The 23,760-nt window shown below is 51.5% G+C and overlaps 1 protein-coding gene across 1 annotated transcript in view; it reads right to left on the bottom strand.

Annotated features, from left to right (window-relative positions):
- The window catches only part of HUWE1 (HECT, UBA and WWE domain containing 1, E3 ubiquitin protein ligase), a gene marked incomplete at its 3' end in the record, with an annotated part of 111,679 nt that overhangs the window by 6,197 nt on the left and 81,722 nt on the right, over positions 1-23,760 (bottom strand). The window contains exons 33-57 of the mRNA XM_027877255.1: positions 23,307-23,537; positions 22,381-22,503; positions 20,951-21,046; positions 20,462-20,731; positions 18,212-18,364; positions 17,976-18,103; positions 17,719-17,800; positions 17,134-17,310; positions 16,368-16,530; positions 15,795-16,153; positions 15,203-15,398; positions 14,047-14,214; positions 13,560-13,702; positions 12,833-12,899; positions 11,232-11,449; positions 10,319-10,530; positions 8,545-8,727; positions 7,812-7,984; positions 7,321-7,469; positions 6,690-6,765; positions 5,927-6,025; positions 5,238-5,371; positions 4,976-5,144; positions 2,656-2,884; positions 346-524 (exon numbers count right to left, since the gene is read on the bottom strand). Coding sequence (XP_027733056.1) covers positions 346-524; positions 2,656-2,884; positions 4,976-5,144; positions 5,238-5,371; positions 5,927-6,025; positions 6,690-6,765; positions 7,321-7,469; positions 7,812-7,984; positions 8,545-8,727; positions 10,319-10,530; positions 11,232-11,449; positions 12,833-12,899; positions 13,560-13,702; positions 14,047-14,214; positions 15,203-15,398; positions 15,795-16,153; positions 16,368-16,530; positions 17,134-17,310; positions 17,719-17,800; positions 17,976-18,103; positions 18,212-18,364; positions 20,462-20,731; positions 20,951-21,046; positions 22,381-22,503; positions 23,307-23,537 — 4,177 coding nt within the window. The remainder of the gene's footprint in view (positions 1-345; positions 525-2,655; positions 2,885-4,975; positions 5,145-5,237; positions 5,372-5,926; positions 6,026-6,689; positions 6,766-7,320; positions 7,470-7,811; positions 7,985-8,544; positions 8,728-10,318; positions 10,531-11,231; positions 11,450-12,832; positions 12,900-13,559; positions 13,703-14,046; positions 14,215-15,202; positions 15,399-15,794; positions 16,154-16,367; positions 16,531-17,133; positions 17,311-17,718; positions 17,801-17,975; positions 18,104-18,211; positions 18,365-20,461; positions 20,732-20,950; positions 21,047-22,380; positions 22,504-23,306; positions 23,538-23,760) is intronic.

The following is a 23,760-nucleotide window of genomic DNA, read 5'->3' as shown; positions in this document are numbered from 1 at the left end:
ACTGAGAGCTAGAGCTCAGGCCAACCACAATTTCCCGACTTTTCCAGATGAATGGGAGTGACATGCCCAAGGCCTCATATGCTGCAAATCTCATGTGGCTGGGATTTGGACCCAGGGGTCCCTTCCAATGCACAGCCCCAGCCTCGAGATGGAATAAGGCCTGAGGGCACCAGGTCTCTCAAAGCCCAACGAGGAGCTGAGTGTGGAAGACGAGGCTTCCCTGGGAGCAAAGAAAGCTCACTTCTGTGAATTCTCTCCCTCCTCAAGAATCTCTGTATACCCTCTCGGGGACTATCATTCCCTGTCCTCTTCCTACAGCACAGATTTGGAGCTGTGCCAACATACCAGCTTGGCTGGTAGCCGTGCTCTGGTCATGGAAGAAGTCATCAAGCAGCTCGTCATCAGACCGGGCAATGATGTGCACGTCATCATTGCCCACCAGCAGGCGAGCTCGGCCACGACTCTGGAGGGGCAGGCTGCTGCTTAGCTGAAGGATATCGGCTGCAGCAGAAGGACCCAGCAATCTGCACAAAAGGAGAGGGAGGTAACATGGCTGTGCTGGCATCCTCAGTGAAGCCATGGCTCTCATGCCTAGGGAGAGAGAGTAAAGGCCAAGTGCCTTGACCTGGCACTCAAGGCCTGCTCTTCTCACCCCACGCACCATGCTTCCTTCCATTTCTGGTTCCACCTCTGGCTGATCACAAAGAAGCAGTGACTTCTTGGGAAGAACCTGCTGGCAAGTGTTGGGAGCCCCAGGTCCACCCAGCCACATGGCCTCCAGCTTGTGCTCAGACTCTCTCAGCCCACAGCACTGGCGGCCAGCTCTTACTGTGCTTTAGAATTGTGACACCTCAAGGGATTCAAAGAAATCATCTGGCATTATTACTGTTATTGTGCAGGCCCGAAGGGCCACCACATTCAGAGCCACACACGCCCTGACTGTAAGGTCCGTCAGCACTCCACTCACTAGGCTGCAGCTAAGCAGAATGCATTCTGCTTCCCCACCCTCCACCACAGCCCTTTAGGTACCCAAGTCACAGACACCAAGTGTTTCTCTGGGCCAAGTGACCTGACTTTTCATAAAGCAAGAGTTGGATGACGTGGGTTTCCAGGCCCCTTTTAACGCTGGGTAATCAGCCCAGGGCTCCCAGATGGATCTGACTGGGGCAGAGTACATGTTCCTTCTTCATGGAGCCCATGAAATCACGCGGCTATAGAAGCCTGCAAAAGCTGCTTCAACCCACTTTTTTCCACCAGAAAGGTTTTCTCCGTCCCTCCCTTCCTGATGTGGTTCATCCTTGTCTGCCATGAACCCCCAGCCCCAATTCATTAAAGAAAAACAGGTGAGTAGAATTGACTGGAAGCAATATTCCACAGAAAATGCACGTGGGGGAGAAAGCAGAGAAAGCATTCAGGAGATCAGGTAAAACAGCGGGATGAGAATAAATCGCCACCAGCAGCATCCTGCTACACTGCTGACAAGCTGCAGGGACAAAATACAAGACTCGCGGAGAGCTCATCTTGCGTGAGGACAACTGTTGCGTCTCCTCCGCTTGCTGTAGCCTGCCTAGGCTCAGCGGATTTTCCTCCTTTGAGACTTTTGTGGGGTCCCAGAGAATGTTCCCAACTCCCAGAAGCAACTGCCCTTCCTCAGACAACCTGCACCCGTAACTCTGCCTTCTGGACTGGCTTTTGTCAAACTCCGTCTTGATTTGCAGGCAGCTTCCTGCTGAGGCCTAGCAAATCGAGTCCACTGAATGCTGAACCAGCTGTCTGCTGTCATCGGCAACAATGCTGAGCAGGACAGGGCTCAGCTCAGGGGAGATCCCTGGGGCACTCCACTGGAGACATTCCTCTCTTCAGGCTAACGGAGCCCCTTAAAAAAAGCTTACCCGTTAAGCCCCTGGAGATAGCTAGGCGGCGCAGTGGATAGAGTGCTGGGTCTAGAGTCAGAAGATCCGAGTTCCAATGTGGCCTCAGACACTTCCTAGTTGTATGATCCTGGGCAAGTCACATCACCCTGTCTGTCTCCGTTTCCCCAGCTGTCAGATGGCAAACCACTCCAATGTCTTTGCCAATAAAACCCCAAATGGGGCCACAGAGAGCGAGACACTACCGAAATGACTTAACAACAACAAATAATCTCTATCTCCCTACAGCTTGAGCTGTTTGATGCCCTGCTGAAAACAGGGAACTTTCATCAATCTAATTTGCCAAAAAAGGAAGTAGTGCCAATCTTGGCGAGACTGCATGCTGCCAGCCCATGTTCTCTGAGCTCACAGAACATGTATCAGGGGATGGGTGGCTGGTTCCAGACCCTGCTCAGAAACAGACTAAAATTCTTCTCTAGCCCTGGCAGTGTGGCAAAGTAGAGGCCAGAGGGCTGGCTTCTACACCAGGAAGCCCCGGGTTCAAACTCGACCAGGTCATTTCAACTCTTGTTCCTCTAGGTCACCCAGGGAGACAATAAGTTACAGAGAAGGCAGAGACTTGAATTGGGGGTGGGGGGGGGCGTTTCCCCGCTTGGGAGGGTCCCTCTACCAATAAAGTGCCAGGCTGAGCCCCTCCCCCTCTGCACCCAGAAAGAAAGGAAGGACACAGCAGAGGAACCTGCACAACCTGGCGAGAATAACAGGGACGTCCCCAGCAACTCACCTCTGCAGTATGAGGGGAGGGTTGGGCTGTCGATTGCCAGGGTAGTGCACATGGATCGTGTGCCCCGTGTTGGCCGTCAGCTGCCTCAGTGTCCTCTGGCTGCGGCCCATGCCCTGGGTGAGGCGGGTGGTGGAGGAACCACTGCCCAGGGTGAGGGAGCTGTGGTCTGCATGCCGTACCATTAATGGATGCGTAGTGGGGATGTTCCCAGGGGATGGAGGGATATCTGCTGTAAAGAAGATGCACGAGGTGTTAGGGCACAGAGGGTAAATTCTGGAGCCGCCTGCTACCACCTGGGCCCCGCTGGCTGGACTGGAAGGGCTGGGGCCCTGGCAGGTTGAAAATCTGGTGGAGTCACAGACAGTGACACATAACCTGACAGAGCCTGCTTAAGTCTGTAGATGAGGGAACTGAGGGGGGTGCCGAGGAAGAGATGGACCATACCCCAAAGTCTTGCTGATCTGGAGGCAGGTACAAGCCCACCGCCGCAACGCTGCTCCCCCACCCCCCATTGACTGGTCTTTCTCTTGCTTAGGGCCTGCCCAACCCTTTCTCCCTTGTCTTCTCCAGATTGCCTCTCCTTGTCTACATATCTAAGAAACACTCAATAGGATGCCACCAACTACCCTTCAGCTGCCTTTGACCTCGCTCTACACTCAGCATCTCTACTCACTCTTTCTCCTCTCTTCTAACCCTCTCCGGCTGCCTGCTTCTCATCCCACTGAAACTTCTCTCCTTAAGGTCACCAAGGAACTTTCCACTGCTAAAACAGGAGTCTTTTCTTGACTTAGGTGTGGCACTCAACACAGTTAACACCTTCTTGGCCTGGATCCTCTCCCTCCCCAGGCTTCTCTGCCCACCTGGCTAACTGCCCCTAAAATGGCCCCTCATGGTGGGTGTTCCCTAGGGCTATCTCCTAGGCCACAACTCTCCTGCCTACACTTGCTGGTGGAGGGGGACCTCATGAGCACCTGTGGGTTTAAGTATCATTTCTCCATAGATAACTTGCAGAGCTAGACACTCAGCCCCAGTTTCGCTCCTGAGCTTCAGGCCCCATTGCCAACTGCCTAACAGATACTTCCCTGACTGGACGTTCCCATGATATCAACAACTCATCTTTTTCACAAAAGGCACCCCATTCTGAAACTGACCCCCTCCTCTACTTTCCTAGGTTAGAAACCTCAGCTTGAGACCCTTCTTTCTTCTCCCAATTCTCCCTTTCTTCAAGCTCAGATTTGATCACAACACTTCGCTGCTCGCCAAACTCTGAACCCGTGGCCTTTAGCATATAGTGCAGACTAGAAGCCACCTTTCACAACCAGCTCGTGGCCTAGTTTTGCAGCCTTACCAGATAGGCTTAGGCTTAGCCTCCTCCCCTGCACTCTCTGAACTGTGTTCCTCCTGCACATCTGAGATGTCTTGTCTATGCTGCTGGGTACTGGCTGTGCACGAGAGGCCTAAGCAGTAACTGCTGCCACAAGGCTTTCTCCCCTGTCCTCTCAAGCTACCGTGTATTGAACCGCTTGTGATTTACTCTCAATCTGGCCTTATGCTGAGGGCCTCTGCAGGCCTCCTCTTGACAGCCTGGTTGTCTCCCTTTAGAATGACAGCTCCTTGTAGGAGCTGGGCCTAGTTCTGGGGCCTGGCCCACAGCAAGCTCAGAGGAATTCAATGATTAGGATGTTTTTTAACCACTTCAAATTTTGTACCACACAATTCTTTCTAGGCACCCTTGGAGGAGGGCCAACTCTCCCCTTGTCACATTTTCTTTTTTTTTGATGTGCACGCGTGCGCTGGTGTTTGAAGTTGCCCTAACTCCCACTTCCGTGTATAGTTGGACTCTACTTTTATGTCGACTGGGTAAGACCTAATTTTTAGGCAAAAGGTGGCACATTCCTCACAGAGGCATCACACCTCTTCTGGGTGATTTAGCCTCCCAGTATCTGCTTAACCACAAGAGGCCAAGTCATTTCAGCACAGTCACACAGACATGGAGGTCTCGCATCGAAAACGCTTTCTCTCTCCAAAACAAAACGAAGATAACTTGGTTACGAGAGTTAAGTTGCCTTTCTCATCAAATCCTGCAATGCCCAAGCTTCCCAAGGAAGAAGAAACAGGGGTGTGCTTGCCAGCCACCACCTCAGTGTTCTCGGACACACTGAGGTGGAAAACCAATTGTGCCGTTAGCCTCTGGAGAACAAGCCAGTCTATGGCCTCAGGCGAACAGCAGGTGCAATCGAGAGTGATCCCCTTCAAACAAAGGAAGGATACAGGAGGAGGAAAGCCCAGCTCCCTCAGGGACTGCTGGCATGGGTCTTACTAGCACTGGAGAACATGTTGTCAAATTCAATGATGAGGTCATCCTCTCGATCGAAGCGCTCGAAGCGAACCAAGGGAGATGCGTTCATGTCGGGGTAATCCTCGTCCAACTCCATCTCTGAGCCGTCATCATCGTCATCTTCGTCACCCTCTTCTCCCTCCTCATCGTCCTAAGGAAGGAGAACGCCGCGTGCGAGATGCTCAAAAGAGGGAAGGCAATGGCCTAGACACCGCCCCGGGGAAACTGGCGTAAGGGGACTGACCTGATCCTCTTCCTCGTCTTCCTCCTCCTCTTCCTCCTCCTCCTGACTCTCGTCCTCGTCCTCATTACTGCCGCTGCTGTCCTCCTCTTGGGTATGTTCCTCCTCGTCCTCGGCATCCAAGAGGTTCATTGAATCTACAACAGAGAATCATGCGAGAGGGCTGTGGAGCCGACAGGGCGGCAGCTGGCAGGGCAGGAGGGACAGGGATAGAGGCGGAATGAAGGCAAGTCCTGGAGGCCTCCAGCTGGCCTAGGCTTCCTGAAAGCCCCAAGAGGCCCCTATCCTGAAAACAAGCCGCACAGGTTAGTAGCGATGAGGCTGGGTGGGGGTGGGTGGGGTGGGGGTGGGCGGAAGGGAGCGCACTTCTAGACGCTGAACCCAAAGCTGCCCACCCTTCCTTCTCTTGGCTTTCTCCCCGTATCTGTCACAGCCTTCTTATTGAGAGCTCTCGGAACCAATGGGAACGGGCAGATGGAGGAGGAGAAAACTTCAGGAAAAGTGAGTCATGCCAAACCAGTAAGTTGCCAACTACCCCAGGAAACACTGGGCCACCTGCAGATGTATCCACACGTGGCCTGGGAGCCATATACAGACCAACGGAGACCCCATTACTTCATCCAATTGGGCAGGGTGGAGTGCCAGGCTTGAAAGGGCATGATGGGAGGGTTGATTTGCCTTTGCACTCTCACCTTCTCGGTTGGCCTGCAAGGTGGAAGCCTGGCTGAGGTTGGAGGGAGCTTCGTCCATCAGCACATCCTCTTGTGACTCGTCCTCTCCACTTCTGCCCACTGAAGGTTACAGAGCAGAACCCACCAGGCCACTGAAACCGGAGGAAATGGCTTCCCCTTCTACCTCAGTTCGGCCCAGGCTACCTCCGGACCCTGAGCCTGGGCACACTCGGGTCCCAGAGCTTTTCCTTCTTTGTGGCTCAGAGGGCAAATTCCTACCCTCCTCAGCCCATCCTGAAACATAACTGAATGACAACAGAGGAGTTCTGCCCCTTCCATGATCCTGTCACCACGGGGCAGGGCCACCACCACGTCAAGACTGCTGAGGCCCTGAAGTCAAACTCTCTCTTTCAACCTACAATTCATGCAAAACCCCCAGGAAGAGCAAGAACTTCGTACAAGGAGAAACATGTCTGCTTTCCTGATGGTACCACAGGCCAGGCTCTAGGCCCCAACATGCGACTGAGATACGCTTAGGTCGAGCTGAGCAAGCAGGGGCTGAGAAAGGAGCAACATTCTCTCAGTCTTGGGGGGTGGGGAGTGGGCAGAAGAAAAGGAAAGGAGGGGAGAGGGAGAAGAAAGAAAAGAAGGAGGGAAGTGAGAGATGAGAAGAGAGAGACAGGCGATGGAGAGGGAAATGAGGAGGGCGACGGAGGGTATGTATGGGGTGGAGAAGAGAGAGATCCACAGGAACAGAAAGACTGCTTAGTTCTACAGCGCTTACCTAGGATTGTGCTGTTCCCAGATCCGCCATCTCTCTCAAGCAGCTCATCTATTAAGTCTTCAAGCTCATTCTCAACCTGAGGAGAAACAAGAGGCAGCAATGCCACCATGTCTTTGGCTAAAACTAGCCCGAGGCCCAGGGCTCAGAGTGGAGTTAGTAGAGAGGACCGAGTACCAGCACCACAAGGCTTGCTCCTGGCCAACAGCCCAGTCTCCAACTTCCACAGGCCAGACAGTACTGCCTGCTTGGCCTTCCACTTGGGCCACTCATTTGCACCATGAGCCACACTTCGAGCCTTTGGGCCTAGCTTCCTTAATGGCTCTACGAGCTTGGGACAAGGGCACTCATCACACCCAAACCTACACAGGCTTCTACAAGGTCCAATGCCCACAAATTTCTTTGTATTTTGGTTCCAAGAAAATCTCAACTAGCCCAGCTTTGTTGATGCTGGGCTCTTAGGCATCACCAATCTCAACATTCTTTTTCACAGACAGGAAAGTGGAGACCTAGAACTGTTGTAACTTGCCAAAGTCACACAGGGACAGAAAGCCAGTGTCTCTTCAGCAGTCTGCGTGGAGCTTTGAAGACCTCAACAATCAATGGTTATAAGCAGGGCAAATAGGGGCCATACCTGCATCTCCTGAGTACTGAGCACCTGTGGCTGCCCAGCAATCACTACAGTGTCATTCTCGGCTTCTCCATCCATGATATCGCCGTCTGCCACCTCTGTTTGAGTGGCATCGTGGTCCTCCTCCTGCACTTCTGTCTCCCCCGTCTCTCCTGAAACAATTAATGTATATTTCATGACACTCAGATGAGAAAGGCAGATGAGAAGAGGGCAAGATGACCTGGGAAGGCCATTTCACTCAATGAAGGCAGGGTCCAGCTGAGGGAAAAGCAGCAGCAGCGAATGCAGTCCTCAGGAACAGTGGAGCCACCCTTCGGTAGCTCATTCAATGGTTTTGCTAGGGGCTGGACTTGTGATGGCTTGACTGAGAAATCCCACCATACTTAGTGGACCTCTTTGGAGAGAACTATTATATATGTGACTCAGAAAGTCCCTGTGCACACACAGATGAGCGTGCCATCTGTCTCCCCAGCTTAACTCCCCGGCTCTCCTACCTGGGTCCTGTGTATTGCTGTTGGCATCTTGAGATGCTCCTTGAGCATCCTGCTCAGATTTGCTCTTTCCGGAAGCACTCTTGCTGCCAAAGAGGCTGCTGGGTTGGTTCACAATCCGAGACAGTGTCTCCAAAGGCTTCAGGGCAGCATTGACAGTGTTGGCCATGTTGGGGCTGACACATAAGGAGAGAGAAAGATAAAGTGAGCACAAGGGTTCCCGCAAAGCTCTGAGTGGAAGTCACCATCTGTATAGATCATGAGCACGCAGTGCTGGAGGCCAAGAAAATCCCTAGGGCAAGGGAGGGGTCACTGGACAAATGAGAGCGTGGGATTCCCAGCCTTTTCTAGGCGCCTCCCCCCACCCCCACTCCTTGATTGCTGTGTTTGATTAGAAATCGGTTTCTTCTACAATATTCTCAATGTTCTTTGATCTCTATAAGGACATGGTTCTAAAAATGGCATCATCGCCTCTTCAGTGACCCAACGTTGGGGCTGGAGGACAGAAAGAGGAGCCAACAGTGAGGGCATCTGAGCTCCTCTGTTGGCAGATGAGATGGGCAGGCCCCCAGGCGATCAGAGGCCTTGTGGTAACCTAACCTACCAAGATTGCCTAGCCCGAAGACTTCCATTTCATAGGCAGCCAGCAAGGGCAAAAGTGCACACAGAAGGAAGGCAGGAAGAAATGAGTGCACTGGGGCCAAGGCGGTGAATGCCTTGTGAGCTGGCATCCTACCTGGAGAGGTCCAAGCTGTGGGGCACTCGTGCCAGGTCATTCACGAGGCCTTTCTTCAAGAAGAGCCGAATGATGTTGTTCATGCCGTTGTGCTGGGTCTTGGTTGTGGTGCTACTATAGAAGCTAGAGGTGGAGGGGCACGACTCCATGATGGTGCTTATGATGCACATCACTGCCTGGAGCCTGCGGTGAGCGAGAAAGGGCTTTGTTCTTTGGAGGCAGAACTTTTCACTCAACCTATGATGCCATGACCTAGTCCAATCGACACTGCTGCCAAAGAAGCTTCCTGTACTCTTACATGACAGATGTACTTTCTTTCCTCCCATGAGCAATATGAGGCTTTCAACCTAATCATTCCACAAAAACAACTCTCTCGCAAGTGACCAATGATCTCTTAGCTGCCAAATTCAATGGCCTTTTCTCCACCCTCACATTTCTTGACTTTCCGGTGGTTTTTGAAACTGTTGATTACCCTTCTTTTACTCAATGCTCTTGTCTCAGGGTTTTCAGGACACGCTCTGCCCTGGTTCTCCTTCCTCTCTGACTGCTCCACCTTCGCCGTAGGGGTCCCTGAGGGGTCTGTTCTGGGCCCTCCGCTCTTTCTCCTCTAGACTAACTTCACTGGGGGACCTCTCCAGCTCCCATGGATTGAATGACCATCTATTTCTATGCCGATGATCCTGAAATCTCCCCTTCCCACCCCAACCTCTCTGGTGACCTCCAATTCTGCCCATCCAATTGCCTTATAGATGTCTCCAATTGGATGGCTAGCAGATATGTTAAACATCATATGCCCAAAGCAAAACTCACAACTCCCCACCCCCTGCTCAAAACCTAGAAATCATCCTGGACTCTACTCTTTTTTTTTTTTTTTTTTAAAGGCAATTGGGGTTAAGTGACTTGCCCAGGGTCACACAGCTAGTTACTGTCAAGTGTTCGGTCTGAAGTCAGATTTGAACTCGGGTCCTCCTGACTTCAGGGCCGGTGCTCTATCTACTGAGCCACCTATTTGCCCCTTGGACTCTACTCTTTCACGTGCCCCCCCTCAGTATCCAATATGGTGCCAAGGCCCATCTATTTCACCTTTGTAGTATGCATCCAATATGCCCCCTTCTCTCTGCCACTACCTGTCACACCCTGGTACAGGCCCTCATCTCCTCAGACCTGGACTGCTGCAATAGCTACTGGTGGCTCTGCCTGCCTCCAGTCCATCCTCCATTCAGCTGCCAAAGTCAGCTTCCTAAATCACACATCCGACCACGTCACCCCACCCCCTACTCTAGGATAAACTCCAGTGGCTCCTTATTACCTCCAGGATCCAATAGGAGACGCTCTGTTTGGCATCAAAAATCCTTCATCACCTGGTCCCCTCCTACCTGTCTAGTCTTCACTCCCTGACAGGTCCTCTTGGATCCAGTGACACCGGCCTCCTGGTTATTTCACAAACAAGACCCTCCATCTGGACATTCTCCCTCCTCTGCTGTGCCTACTGACCTCGCTGGCTTCCTTTAAGTTCCAACTCCAAGTCCATCTTTTACAGGAAGCCCTCCCTAACTCCCCTCAATTCCTTCCGTCACTTATCTACTTCCTATTTATCCTGTCTAGAGCTTGCTTCTAAGTATATGTATACTGCCTCCCCTGCCTCCTTGAGGGAGGGACTGTGCCCACAGGTGGAGATACAGAGAAGCAAGGGCCTGGCACAGAGTAGGTGCTTAATGAATGCTTACTGACTGAAGGGCTACAGAGGGCACATTTTGGGACCTTGACCATTTACCTGGCATGTTTCTCTGTGCTCTCAGCCATTGCCAATGCTCGGCTCAGAGCGGCCTTAACTTCATTCACCAGGGCCACCTGAGCATCTGTGCCACTGCCTGCTGCAGCCAGGCTGGCTAGAAAGAGGCGGGCTAGTGCTGGAGTGTCTTTGTCTTCAGCATTCTGGGTATGTGGCAGGAGGTGGTCCAGGACAAATGCCAGCACACTGCAGTCCTAAAAAAAAAAAAAATTAAATAAATAAGCCATGATCTCTGATCATAAGGCCACCTAGCAATGACTCCCTCAACCTTGGTGCCAAGAAAGAGAACCTCCAATTTTGCTATCCCAGACCCTTCTACGAGGTTGGCACTCACTTCTTGACATGGTACTTCCCTCAGAGATGAGACTCTGTCACCAGTCCCTGACCTGGACTGGCCAATGGGGGAGGTTTGGCAAAGGCTAGAGAAGGAGGGAGGCTTAGCCAAAGCTAGGACTTGCCTGGGGAAACGCTACCTGGTAGGGTTGTGGCTTTCTGTTTCAGAGCACAAGTGAGACAGAGCCCTATTGGCCGTATATGGCCAATCTCCTAATGGCTAAGATGGAGAAATACACCCAGGGAGGAGTAGGTAACAGACTCATGGAAAATCACGTCGCTCTGCTAACCAAGAGAACCTTGGCCTCCAAACTCCTAGCACAGAGAACTTCTTATGATGTCCAACTGTCTCCCTTCCCATGCTCAGATTTTTGAGGCAAGTAGCCTCCAAAGTAGGAAAAGACCAAGATTTCAGCATTAGGGACATCAAGAGTGGACTGGCACTATAAACTGAGAAATGGAACGCTCAACTGGCACGAAATCCCTGCTTTGTTCGTTCTTCCCATTCCATTCCCCTGGTGCCCCAAGAAGGGGCGACTGACATGCTTCAGACTGGAAATACCTCTTTGATAAGCTCCGACTGGCCCACAGCATAGTTGTAGTTGGCAATCAGAGTGGCGATACCAACATAGGACCTCACCAACTCAGCCAGCAGCCTAAGGATGGTGGAAGTCGGCATTAAAGGTTTGCTGCCTTTGGCTTTCTGTTTGCCTTCTTCAGAGACTCTTTCCCCTTCCTTGTCTTTCTTCCCTTCCCGAGATTCCTCTGGAGTAGAAGCTGCTGAGACAGAGAGAGGGGACGAAATCACCATTCCTACCTTTGCCCTCTGGACACTCGATGCCAACACTGATTGTCAACAGAAGATCCAGTTCCAATGGGAATGGTAAAGTAGGGTCCCCAGGTAGGCTAAGCTGGGAAGCCTAAGGCTTTTGTACATAAAGACCCAAATTCCTCTTCTCAACTTCCCTCTTCTATCAAGGGCACCACAATCCTCCAGTCACCTTAGCATGAACTCTGCCCTTCTCCCTAGAACCAGTGGTCAAATCTTGCGGTTCAAACATCCCTTGTAAATGCTACCTTCTCTTGGGCAGCTAGGTGGTGCAGTAGAGCTCTGGCCTTGGAGTCAGGAGGACCTGAGTTCAAATCCAGTCTCAGACACATGATACTTACTAGCCGTGTGACCCTGGGCAAGTCACTTAACCCCGACTGCCTCACCAGAAAGAAAAAAAAATGCCCCCTTTTCTGCACTCCAACAGCCTGCTGGCTGGTATCTCTACCTCAGGCCTCTCACCCACTCCGTTATCAAAGATTCGTTTTGGACCATGTCCTATCTGTACTCAGATGATCACAACTACTAGAGGCAAACATCAACTCAGGTTGTGTTGAAAGCCCTTCTTAGGTCCCAACCCCAGGAACCTTCTTTCCCTTTCCTGGCTCTGCAGTTGAGCCTTATGGTTCTTCACACCTTGACCCTAACTGCCCTCTCAGTGTTTTGCTGTCCAGGAGGTCTCCTCCCTAATCAGTGGCCCTCCTTCAAAACTAACCTGCTCTCTCCCTTGCCTGCCTACCACCACCACCTTCTCCTTTCTTGTTTTGAGTCTGAATGTGCTTTATGTCTACGTGTTCTCTGCCCTCTTAGAATGTAAGATTGCTTTAGTTTTGTCTTTGTACTGAGCCTGTCAACTAGTAGGTGGTTTATTAAGTGCCCAGTGATTGGTATGGCATAAAACCATCAAGAAAGAGGCTTTGCTGCCTGGGAGAAGATGGTGGAAATCCTACCATACTCCTCAGCAACACCACCTAGTGCAAAGCACCAGGTCTCCAGGCCTTGGCAATTACTGGAACAGTGATGGACCTCACAAATGCTCCTGTCTCTCACCCTGGGCTAGGCCTCGGGCCCTGAGTTGCCCCAAGTCTCCCCCTACAGTGAGCCCTACCAACTTTAGCTTGGCTTCCCAGAGGGCCACGAGGATGTTACCACAGAAACCCTGGGTTTGGATTCAGTCAGCCTTTCACGAGTTTCAGAAAGTCGTTCTGTTTCAGCCTGGAGTACGCTAAGTAAGGAGACGTGGCCAGAGGTCCCCTATCCACATGCTTCCAGCCTCACTGCCACCTTAGGGCAGTGTGGCAGGCCAAAGACTCAAGAAATAGCTGGGTTGTTACCTCCTCCTTGTGGCGTCCCTGACTGAGGTGTCTCAGTGGATGTACCATCGGTGGCAAAGACTTGAGCCTGTGCACAGGGGAAAAAGGAAGAACACAAAGCTGTGATTTCAATACTGTGTTTCCAGAGACTCCAAGTGCACTCTTCTAGACAGGGGAGTGTCCTCGTGTTTCTCCCAGGAAATGATCCCCACTAATGTCTGGAGGAGTTGGGAATGGGGGGCAAGCTGGCTGCTCCAGATGTGGAAGAAACTGTCTTCCTCTACACCCAGCACCTCTTGTTTCCTCACCACCACCACAGGCATTGTGGGGAGGACACAAGGCTTAGGCACAAGAGACTTGGGTCTGAATCCCAACTCAGAGCAGGAGTGGGACCCTGGAGCCATGCACTTTATGACTGATGCCTAAGTGCCCTGATCTGCCAAATAGGGATAACACCAGGTTGTTGTGAGTAAGGAAAGCACTAGAGGAGTCAGCTCTTTATTTCCAAGGGCCAGAGACAAACTGACTTAATGGAGCTGAACTCCGGTTAGGACGTGTGCCCCCTCTGCATTCCACTCCACGATTTCAGCAGCTGAATGAAAAGGAAATCCTTTCCAATGGGGAACAAGTGATGCCAAGGAAAAATAACTGTCATGGTACAATCATTCAATGTGACCAAATGTCTTTGAGGTATCACTCATCCTTAGGGGAGGAAGCTCACTCAAACTACCAGAAATAACTAACTTACATTAATGGCGAAGCCAGTCTGAGCATCAAAGTCGCTGCCCTGGCGTGTCAGAGATCGATACTGCTGGTATACTTCATCCCCCATGTCTTGCAGGATCTGGCTAACCTCCTGAGTCATCACCCCAGGTTTGGGGTCTGATTTTTCTGCTAAAAAACACCGCCCCCCCCCCCCCCCATACAACTTTAGTGTTAGGATGCTCTGGGGCCAGCTGAAGCTCTAGTGAGGCCTGGCTGCTCTGTCCAGGATACAACTGCCAGGCCCATGGAATGATCACACCAGTCATGTAAACAAACACACCAAAATACTCCAGTTGTACATTAGTGTCTCCTTCATCACAGCTCTCACCCAACACAAGATGTCTTCTGTGTGGGCTTGGAAGTCAGCTATACAGGCCAGAAACTGGGAACCCTAAAACATATCTTTCTAGTGCCCCATGGTCCCCAAGCAGAAGCACCATCCTGAGTCACACGTAACCTGCTCCACATACCTTCTTCCGGAGCGTGGTAGGCGGCCAGGGCATTAAGCATGTCATAAATCACCTCCTTGATGGCGTCCGGAATGAGAGGCAGGGAGGAGGGCTTGACTGGGGTCGTCTTCACCAATTGCACAGCATTGGGCCCTTTGACTCTCAAATTCTCAAATTCATCATCTGATGCTGAGCCATGGCCGGGGGGGGGGGGGGGGGGGGGATGGGACAAAAGTGAAGGTTTCTTGGTCAGCAATGATGGCAATCCTCAGACCCAAAGAAATGGAGGAAAGCTACACAGCCCTACTACTCCCAAAGGCTTGGATGAGAAATGAGAATGAGGTGGACCCAGAATTTCCCCCCAAAATCCCCTGTGGCCCTACACTGGAAGGATGCAGGGGGAGGTTGCTTGGATGGAGTGGAGGAGAGGAGGCAGTGTCACAGCCAGGGTAGTCCTGGAACCGGCCTCATTCACTAGAGAGCCCGAGGCTTACATGGAATGAATGAGGTAGAAGGAGATGACTTCCTGAGGTAAAGGGTGGCTTCTAGTACTTGGCACGAGGCTCAAACTAGACTCAAGCCACCTGGGCTAAGCCTAATTCCACACTGCCATGGTACAAGTAACGACAGAGACTTAGAGATTGGGCACTGTCTGGGCCCAACATCTTCATTCACAGAAGAATCGGAGGCCCAGAAGTGACCTGCCCAAGGTTGCGGTTAGAAGCCAGGCACTCTGCCACTGCAGATGGCTCCGTGATCTTCAAGTCCAAACCCTTTGAATAGAAGCACACACTTCCAGGTGTAGACAAGGCTGGGCCTCCTCCCACTTGCAAACTGTGCAAGTTTAATTTCTGTGTCTCCAATTTGACCTACATCGTGTCTTCTGCTTGCACTGAGCAGGGATGAAATTCTGAGCCCACCTGCTCCAGACTGCCTTCCCGAACTGCCCCAATCCTCTGCTGATTCTAACCTGTTTACATGAAGAGCTAAAATAGCTTGGATCACAGCTGCTATCTAGTTATCCCCCAGCTAAATAAAAAAAAAAAAACTCAACTTCCAAAGGGAGCATAAGCATGCCAACATGATGCCAAGCACATCGATGTATCAGACGGAATCAGAACATCTGGAGACATCCAAGGCCACTGCACCTTGAAAGACATAGGGTCTTGAGACTCACCGGTCCCTGAGCCTCTAGGAGCTGGAAGGGCAATGCGGATACAGCCATTCGCCACCTCAGTGAAGATGTCTGGATTACGGCATGCAGCTGGCCCAAGGACACGGAGAATATAATTGATCTCCCGGGAGCCCAGGCTGCCAGATACCACCCCAGATGTGGTACTTCCTGCCCCACTCGTAGCTGCAGACCGCACGACCTAGAAAATGACGCACTGTCAAAAGTTCAACCCTTGGCAAACTAGAGCCATGCCCACCCAGGGGATCCCCTGGCTCATCCCAGGGAGGAGCAATAGAAGAGCTGAAAAAGTATTCAGGCCACACTGAGACAAAACACAAGGTGATCTCCAAAGGGCTCACCCACTGCTCAGTAACTGGCTTAGTCTCGACTCTTAGCTTTGAACTCAGCTTCATTTTAAAGATAAGGAGTCCCTGGCATGAGACTGTCATGTGACTGCTCACACTCTATCACATGGTAAGAAACAACTGGGCTCCAAGAATATCATGTTACACTGAGGGGGAACAGCAGTGGATGGGGCACTCAGGGCTCATACATCACAGGCCGAGGCTTGCAGAGAGAGACGCTAGCCACACACCTTTTCCATGGTATGCTGCAGGGTACATGGATCCTCAATGATGTGCCTCAAGAGCAGGGTAACCAGGGGGGTAAATCCATTGAAGCCTGAGCTCTGGGTCAAGTTCAGGATCATGCGAGTGCTCTTCAGCTCAGCGAACATCAGGGCGTACTTGTGGTCTCGGGTGAGCCGCAGGCAGAGGCGCAAGGTGGCATGCAGCGTGTCTGGGTCCACTGGGACACCTAGCATGCTCACGCAGGCCCTGATCAGGACTGTCACCATCTCCTCTGTGAGGCCCTGGATCAGGATCTCCCCCAGGTGGGCCTCCTCAGCAACAAGCTCCTTCTCAAGTGTTGGACTCTCAGGAGCCAAGGGGCATTCTGGGAAAGGGGGACAGGAGAATATTAAAGACTCGTGAAATGGCTCCCAATCCCTGGAACAAAGGCCTAATTAAGCTTGCTATGGAGACAGAGCAGGCACAAATCCTCTAGCCAAGTGGGAAGCTTAATGAGAGACGAGTGATAAAGAACCAGTTAACAAAACGGACTCAAGCTTGAGCTTGCCCAACATGGGGAAGATGCAGAAGGCCCATACCACTGGAGGCTTTCTCCTCAGTCGGCTTGGCATCAACTTCTTTGGCTTCGTCCAGGGTCTTGTCCAGCTCCTGTTCATTGCCATCTTTGAGATTCTTGCTAAGCCGTGGCACTCGCAGGAGTGTCAGCATCACAGGGCGCCGGTTGCCAGTTTCCTCATTGACCTGGACATTGAGGGGGATGGTACACAAGGCCTGATTCCCCCCCCCCCCCATATTGGAAATAAACTAATCCACTAATCCATCCATGCCTTGGCGGTTCTATACAGGTAAAAGGCAGCTGTGCCTGGGCCAGGTCCGATTTCTCTTAGTCTCAGGCTGAGTGTACGCACTTGCTCTAGCCTCATCACAGGCATGCTGGGAGTGTGCAAAGCCAAGGCAGAGTCTCCCCAGTAAGATGCCCTTTACATGGATACACAATCAGGATATTGGCAGTGCTCCAAGGAGGCAAATATGAGAATAACAAAGACCACCCTTGGTCCACATGAGGGATGTGCCTCTGACTTGAGAAAGACTGGCCGAACCTTTGGATGACTGCCACTCTCTTCTGAACTTGGCCTCCTGGCTCCCAGATCACCCTAAACCACTGGCTTAGCAAATGCACCAAGAGCCAGTTTAGGCCAATTTTGTGCTAAAGCCTATCCACGTCCATTCTCCCCCAATTCTTTGCCAACGACAGATGTGCCTGACTTGTACAAGGCCGTGTGTGTGCGTGTGTGCGTGCGATGTGCGCACGTGCTTGGGGAGAGACAGGGTGTCTTCACGTACCTGCACCATGGTGGTGAACTGCACCGTGTACCGCCGCCGACCAGCTGTGAAGCGGACACTCGTCTCACCAGCTTTCCAGGCAGCATCAATGGTGCTGTTGTTGCTTGCACTATAGCTGCACCAGCGCCCAGACCGGTCATCAAACCAGCGCCAATTGTTGTTGTTAGCCTGGAGGTACTAGTGGACAAAGGAGCAGGTCACCTACGCTCTGCTAGAGGCAAGTGGCCAGTTACCTCTCCCCAAGTCAGGTGTCTAGAAAGGTTTCCCCAGGAAGACCAGACCCTTCTGATAGGGGAGAAGAGAAAGCCACAACCAATCAGTACTTTTGGACAGAAGGACTATTATTTTGGAGGCTATCAGTTAATGGCAACACCTACTTCAAAAAACTCCAGGAGGCACCACCAAACCTTTGGAAAAAACCATCCAGTTTGCACCTAAGGTTCTCTCTAGTCCCAGGGTCACCAGATAATGACTTTGCTCTAGCTCCTCAATGTGGGCCACAGGATTACCAAGAATCCAAACTCTCTGCCCATACTGGGGGCCTGGCCTCTGTGAAGGGCCACCACCTTGTCTACCTTGGCCTACCTTGTTCATCTGGGCTCTCCTCTTGGAGGAGATGGCTGTCTTCTCATAGAAGTCAATCAGGAGCAGCACTGGGGTGATCCATCTGAAAAGGGAGGCAGCGGATGCCCTAAAGGAACCTTGGAAGGCCACCACCCTCAGGAGACTCCTCATCCCTCACTGAATCTAAGCTCTTCACATGACCATGGCACAAGGGCCCACAGAGGCACTAAGCAGGTACTCCCACCTTAACAAAGCAGACCTTGGCACTAGTCACTTACTTTGGGGTGTGGACCTCCTTCTGCTCTTTGGCAGCTTGAAGGCATGGCTGAACCACTTCCAGAAGTTTGATGAGGACATTGAGGATGCCACTGGATTCCACCACCCGAGCACATGGGAGTTTCAATTCCTGAGTTGGCAAAAGAAGGCAGAGAGGAGGGGACCTGAAGCACCGCTGCTACCCCAATGCCCTGGGTCTCGGTGACCCTCAGACCTCATATGCAGCACAGAACCTTACCTCAAACAGCAAGGTCAACAACAAGATCCTAGTAGCCAAGTTTGAGGCCTGAGGAAGGGTGACCATCTGACTGATCCATTCAGAAACTGTTTTTGTGTCACTGGTCGTCAGAGGAAGAGCTGCTTTAATCAAAACATCAGCGGCTTCCCAGACCTAGAAAGTGGCAAAGACAGAAGAAAGATATTCATGATGTTCCACGTCCATGGCCACTCTGCTGAGGCGACAGAGTTATGTCGCGTGCCAGTGGCTGCTCAAGACGGTGACTCCAGGCGTGGAAGCCCCATTCTTTGCCCTCATATGGCCCAGCACTTGAAGAATCTCATCCCACTAAACATCCCCTCCCCCCAACACACTTATTAAATGTTTTCTGAGTAGCTCCAAGAAGCAAAAAGAAGACTGAAGGAAGCACATTAGGAGAGATGCTAGTCTAGTGCACTAACTACCAAAATCAGAATGTTTTACAAATAGAATGGGGTGTCATGGTTAGTAGCAAGTGCCCTCTAAATGAAGGCATTCACAGAAGATGGAGGGAAGGTGGGGTTCTATAAACAAAGTGACCAGGAAGCTCAGGTTCAGAATGAGCTGAGGCTGGCCAGGGAAGCCAAGGCCAACACAAAGCTTGGGGTTTGTTGTTGTTCTCTTGGGGGAAGGGTGAGAATGGAAGAAGGGATGTGACTACTGCTTGGGATGGATGGGACCATGATTCCCAGACACCAGACACCAGAGACCAGAGATAAGGAGCAGCTGCCCGAGCTGCCTTTGGCTTCTGTGGTCTCTGTCAAGGAGAATGAACGACCTTTGGCCTGGTCATGACAGAGGAGAGAAATGCAGCCGACGCCCCAGACAGGGAGAGAGGGAGAGAGCACCAGGCTGCCCCTACTGAATTCAAGTCATCTGGTCCAGAGGAGAGATGGACGAGAGAACTGGCAGGTGGGACTGCAGAGCACTCTGGAGGGGGATTCGAAAGATGATGGAAAATGGGAGAGGGTCCACGAGACTGCCCAATGGTAGACTGAGTCCCGGTTTTCAAAAGAGGGAAGAGAACAGAGTGCCTGTAAACTCTAAGCTAGGAAGCCTGCTTTTTGTTTCCTAGGGGGAAATCCCCAAAAGGGCTAATTAAGGAGATGATCTAGAGAGGGGAGTGGTGATTTCAAGGAGTCCAAAAGCCTTGCTCCAGAGCAGGCCAGGCCCTGACTGACCCCACTCCCTCTTTGGATGAGCTTGCTTAACTAGGATGGGAGATGGGGTTGCTGTGGCCACAGGGTGCCTGGATTTCAGCAGAGCGTTGGTCAAATCTCACGTCCTATTCTTGGGGACAAGATGGAGAGATGTTGGCTATGGCACAGTACGAGGAGATGGGTTTGGAGCAACTTCAGTGGTCAGAACTCAAGGACGGTGACCAAGAATGCAAGGTCAACCTGAAGAAGGGGGTGCTTTGGGGATCTGCGGCTGGCCCTGAGCTGTTTACTGTGGGTTTGTACCCATGACTTCCATAAAGGCTTACCAGGGGTCTGCTAATCACATTTTCAGATGGCAAGAAGTTGGGAGAAATAATGAAGATACTGGATGATAGTCAGGATCCGAAAGCATCTTAACAGTCTAGAGCACTGAGCTGAAATTCACTAGGGATAAATCTCTAACCTTCAAGCAACCACCCAAAAAAACCAGCTTCAGAAACGTTGGATGAAAAAGGCTTAAGGTTAGACAGCAGATTGTCCACTCACAGGCTATTGAATCGTTGGCAATGCGCAATTAGGAAGAGAATTTGGCTCCCTGGACTAAGAAGATGAGGGTGCCACTGGATACCATCCTTGTCAAGCTTCACCTGGAGCAATGTACTCATCTGTTCTGGGTACCAAGGGTTAAGAAGGAGCCTGATATGCTGGAGAGGGGCCAAAGGAAGTGAGTTTGTTTACCCTAGAGAAGAGGAAAGAGGGAGGTGTGTGGAGATGAAGCCCTCTGGGAGTGAAGGAGATAAGTTAGGTGAGTGACAAACAGTGACGGTGTGCACTGTACCCAAGGCCAATGGAGGTCTTCAAGCAGATGTGGGAAGATGAGCTCAGAGGGATTCCTTTCTGGATGAGTAGGTTAGGTGCTAAGTATGCTGACTGTGCACGATTAATGATGAGAAGGCTTCAGAGCGGAGGATTGTGGTTATAAAAGCTGGAGTAGAGCAACAACTGAGATTTTAAGGCCGTGACCTTGGGCTCTCAGAAGGCTGCTCTACTGCCCACACTAAGGAATGCTTACCTGATTGACCACCTGCTTCAGAATCATGTCCCGGTAATCGGCCCCATTGCGTTTAATGGCGGTCATGATCAAGTCACAGACGCGGTACACGGTGTCTGGAAGCTCATCCAGGAGATGGAAGCAGCCTGGCAACATGGCGTCCGTGAAACCGTGGAGCTCCTCCTGCTCCAGGGGCTCAGCATCCTGGAACTTCTCCAGGCACTTGGCTTCCTCTTCTTCTTGCTTTTCCCGGGCTTTCCGCTCTTCTTCCTCCTTCCTGCAAGCAGCTTCCTGGGAGGCGCGAAAAGTGAGGACACATTAGAAGGCCTGAAAGCAAAGAACTCCCCAGGGTATGGCTCTGCTTTGTGTCCACTTCTGATGGTGGCTCGTCAGGGAGGTCTACAGGCAACCTAGAGCCCCATCAGAGTAAGGCCAGAGAAGCAGAGTGGGCAGTATTCCCGTTTCCCACTTGGGCTTCCTTCAGGCAAATGACTTTGACCTTTAAGTTACCTCGGGGGATTCTGCTCTCTGATCCATTGGGATGTCCTGTCCCAAAGACATGGCAATAGCTCTCATCATCTGGTCCTCTTCTGACATGCTGAGATCCTAAAGCAATGAGAGAGAAGCACAGTGAGACCCGTGTGATCTCCGATGCAGAGCCAGGAGACTAAGAGACCTGAGGACACTAACGATGTCAGTGGAAAGAAGCACTGCACAAAACCACCCAAAGTGAACAATTCAAATTCACAAAGAACTAGCGCATCTCCAAAGAAGAGACACGCGGAGACTGCTGAGGCACGTGAGTGAGCTGTGCAGACACACGAGAAGATGCCTCGTGGCCTAACTCTCTGCTGAAGCAGGCAAGCGACTCGCTCATCTAGCTTGTAGAATGCAGATTTTTCACACTTTTCTAATGTATCACTTTTGCTGATTTTGTTCTCAGCTTTTTCTTTAAAAAATTTCATTTGTTAGATGGGATGTCTCTCTGGGAGAGGACATTATGTTGGGGAGATAATAATGAAAGATGTTTCGGTGATATCTAAAAAAACCCAAAGCTATTGAGAAAACAACATTACCCAAGACAAACCATCAAGTAACCAAAGAGAGGAGACTCCCTTCCATTCCACATTCTCAACTGTGAGGCTCTGCTGCCCTTGAAGCTTGGCTAGTGATGTACTCCCCCCACCCCCACCCCAGATTATGTCATAACTGTGAGTGACTTATGCCTGGAATAGATTGGTAGCTTCAGGAGGGCAGGGACACTGATATACCCTACCCTTACCCCACCAGACTATGTACTAAACAGACCCTTAAGAGAAATCTGGTATGTCAGAGTATTGGTAGAGAGCCATGTAGCTTCTGGCAAGCAGGCATGGCACACGGGGGACGTAATGGCGAATAACAAGAGTGAAAAGGAGTGAAGGGTGGGATGGAAGGCTTCAGATGCTACAGTTTGATGCTATTGTCCAATTCTTGTGGACCCCATGACCAGCGCTCCAAGGTGGACTCTAAGAATCTTGGACGCTTCTGGGTAATAAAAGGGGGGGGAGAGAGCACCACAGGCATGGTGCAGCACCAACTGCATGGCACATCTCTCATCCCACGCACTCCAGAAATGGCCTACAGGGTGTCCCTGACAAAATGTCTCTTTGGAAAAGTCAGCATGGTGGTCCCGTGGCAAGCCTGTTACCCTGCTATCTTTACAATGCCAAAGCAAATGAGGACTAGGCCTCCTGAAAAGGGCCCACAGAATTAGGGTTTGGCTTCTCCTTGGGATGATCCAGGAATGGCAAGATGCTTCCAAATTGAAGAGTTGGTTAGAGCTGATGCCCACACACACCAAAGACTACTCTCAAAAAACACCTAGTGGAAAGCAAGGTCAACTGGGGAGAAAGCAGGATGAGAAGGCGCCAAGCGTGAAGGAGGCTGTGCCCACTTACGCGGACAACTCCTCCCATGAGTGGAGGAGGGTGGGTCAGGAGATACTCTGTAGCTTGTTCCATGGTGCTGGTGTTCAACAAGGCCTCCATGGCGTGCTCTCTTGTAAAGCCCATGTCCATTAGCTGGAAGGAGAAAGACCTCTTCAAGCCCACTGGAGTGGAGAAGGGCTCACCCTGGAACCATAGGGTACCAGGGATGCCCCAGCTACACAGACTGTTTGATCCAAATGTTCTCATTCCCAAAGGAGAAGGCAAGTCCAACATGGCTTTCTGATGACAAACCTTACAGCTTTAGCTAAATGTGAGGGATTAGTAGACCCTACTGCTTGAGCCTTGGAACTACTCTGGCAAGTTAGCCTGTGGACTGGTTGTGACTGAGCAGGGGAGTACCAATGTTTTATGCTGTTCCTAGAAGGCCCACAGCTGTTAGCTACCAAAATGCCAGGCTAGGGGCAAGGCCTGGATTGATAAAGGGGGACCCCCACACTTCTAAGGAAAAACCAACATTCCCTCTCTCTCTCCTTTTCAGGGCTGGAGGGTGGCAGCAGTCTTTATTTAAATGACCTCATCCCTCTGGGGCCATCTTGGGATTTAACTTAAGACCTCGTTGTTACCCTCCCTCCAACGGTGACACTGTCAGTTTCCACTCCACTCACATACATCTCTTTCCCACGGATACGTGCCAAGCTTAGGCCACTTTGCAGGAAACAAATTAATACAGAAAAGGTGTCCTAAGTCTGAATAGTGTTAAGCTACAATCTGGCATGAAAACTTTTGAGGACACCCTGTATTGTGATTATGGCCCGGCCTGTACCACTGAAATAGGGGAAATGGTACTTCTTGGCCTTCTCACACAGCCATAGGCCTCTGGTCTATGAGAATGGCTTCTAGCCAACGGCACCACCACCAAAGGAAGTGCACGCTACCTGCTGGAGCTGCTGCTGGTTGACTTGAGGGTCCCGGCGGGAGCCACTCTCTTCTTGCCCTGACTCTTCTTCTCCTCGGGCCCCTTCCTTGTCCTTGCTCAGTCGCTCTCGTATGACAGGTTCACCACGAAGGATGTGGCACAGGATGGCCAACATTGACTCGGCCATGCGCCCGCCGTACACTTTCAGGGGCTTCCGATTCCACAGGTTCTTAATGCATGTGAAGGCCGCCTGCAAGGGGCAGGAGGGGTCAGTCAGCATGGCTCAACATCACACTCAATGCACCCAGAAACCTCTGAGGGCAAAGGGGACTTGGAGACTAGGCTTTGAGGCATATGGCCAGCTGCCAAAGTGGAGCCCTTATAATTTAATTATATTCAATTCTGCCCTCCCCCCCCCCCCCTACCCCACCCCCCCCCCCCCCCAACCCCCACAACACACCAGCCCCACCCCC

This window comes from Vombatus ursinus, unplaced genomic scaffold (assembly GCF_900497805.2).
Source record: "Vombatus ursinus unplaced genomic scaffold, bare-nosed wombat genome assembly UNPS02004241.1, whole genome shotgun sequence".
Taxonomy (NCBI): domain Eukaryota; kingdom Metazoa; phylum Chordata; class Mammalia; order Diprotodontia; family Vombatidae; genus Vombatus; species Vombatus ursinus.
Note: the sequence above shows the minus strand (reverse complement) of the source record. Positions and strands in the feature narration are given on the sequence as shown.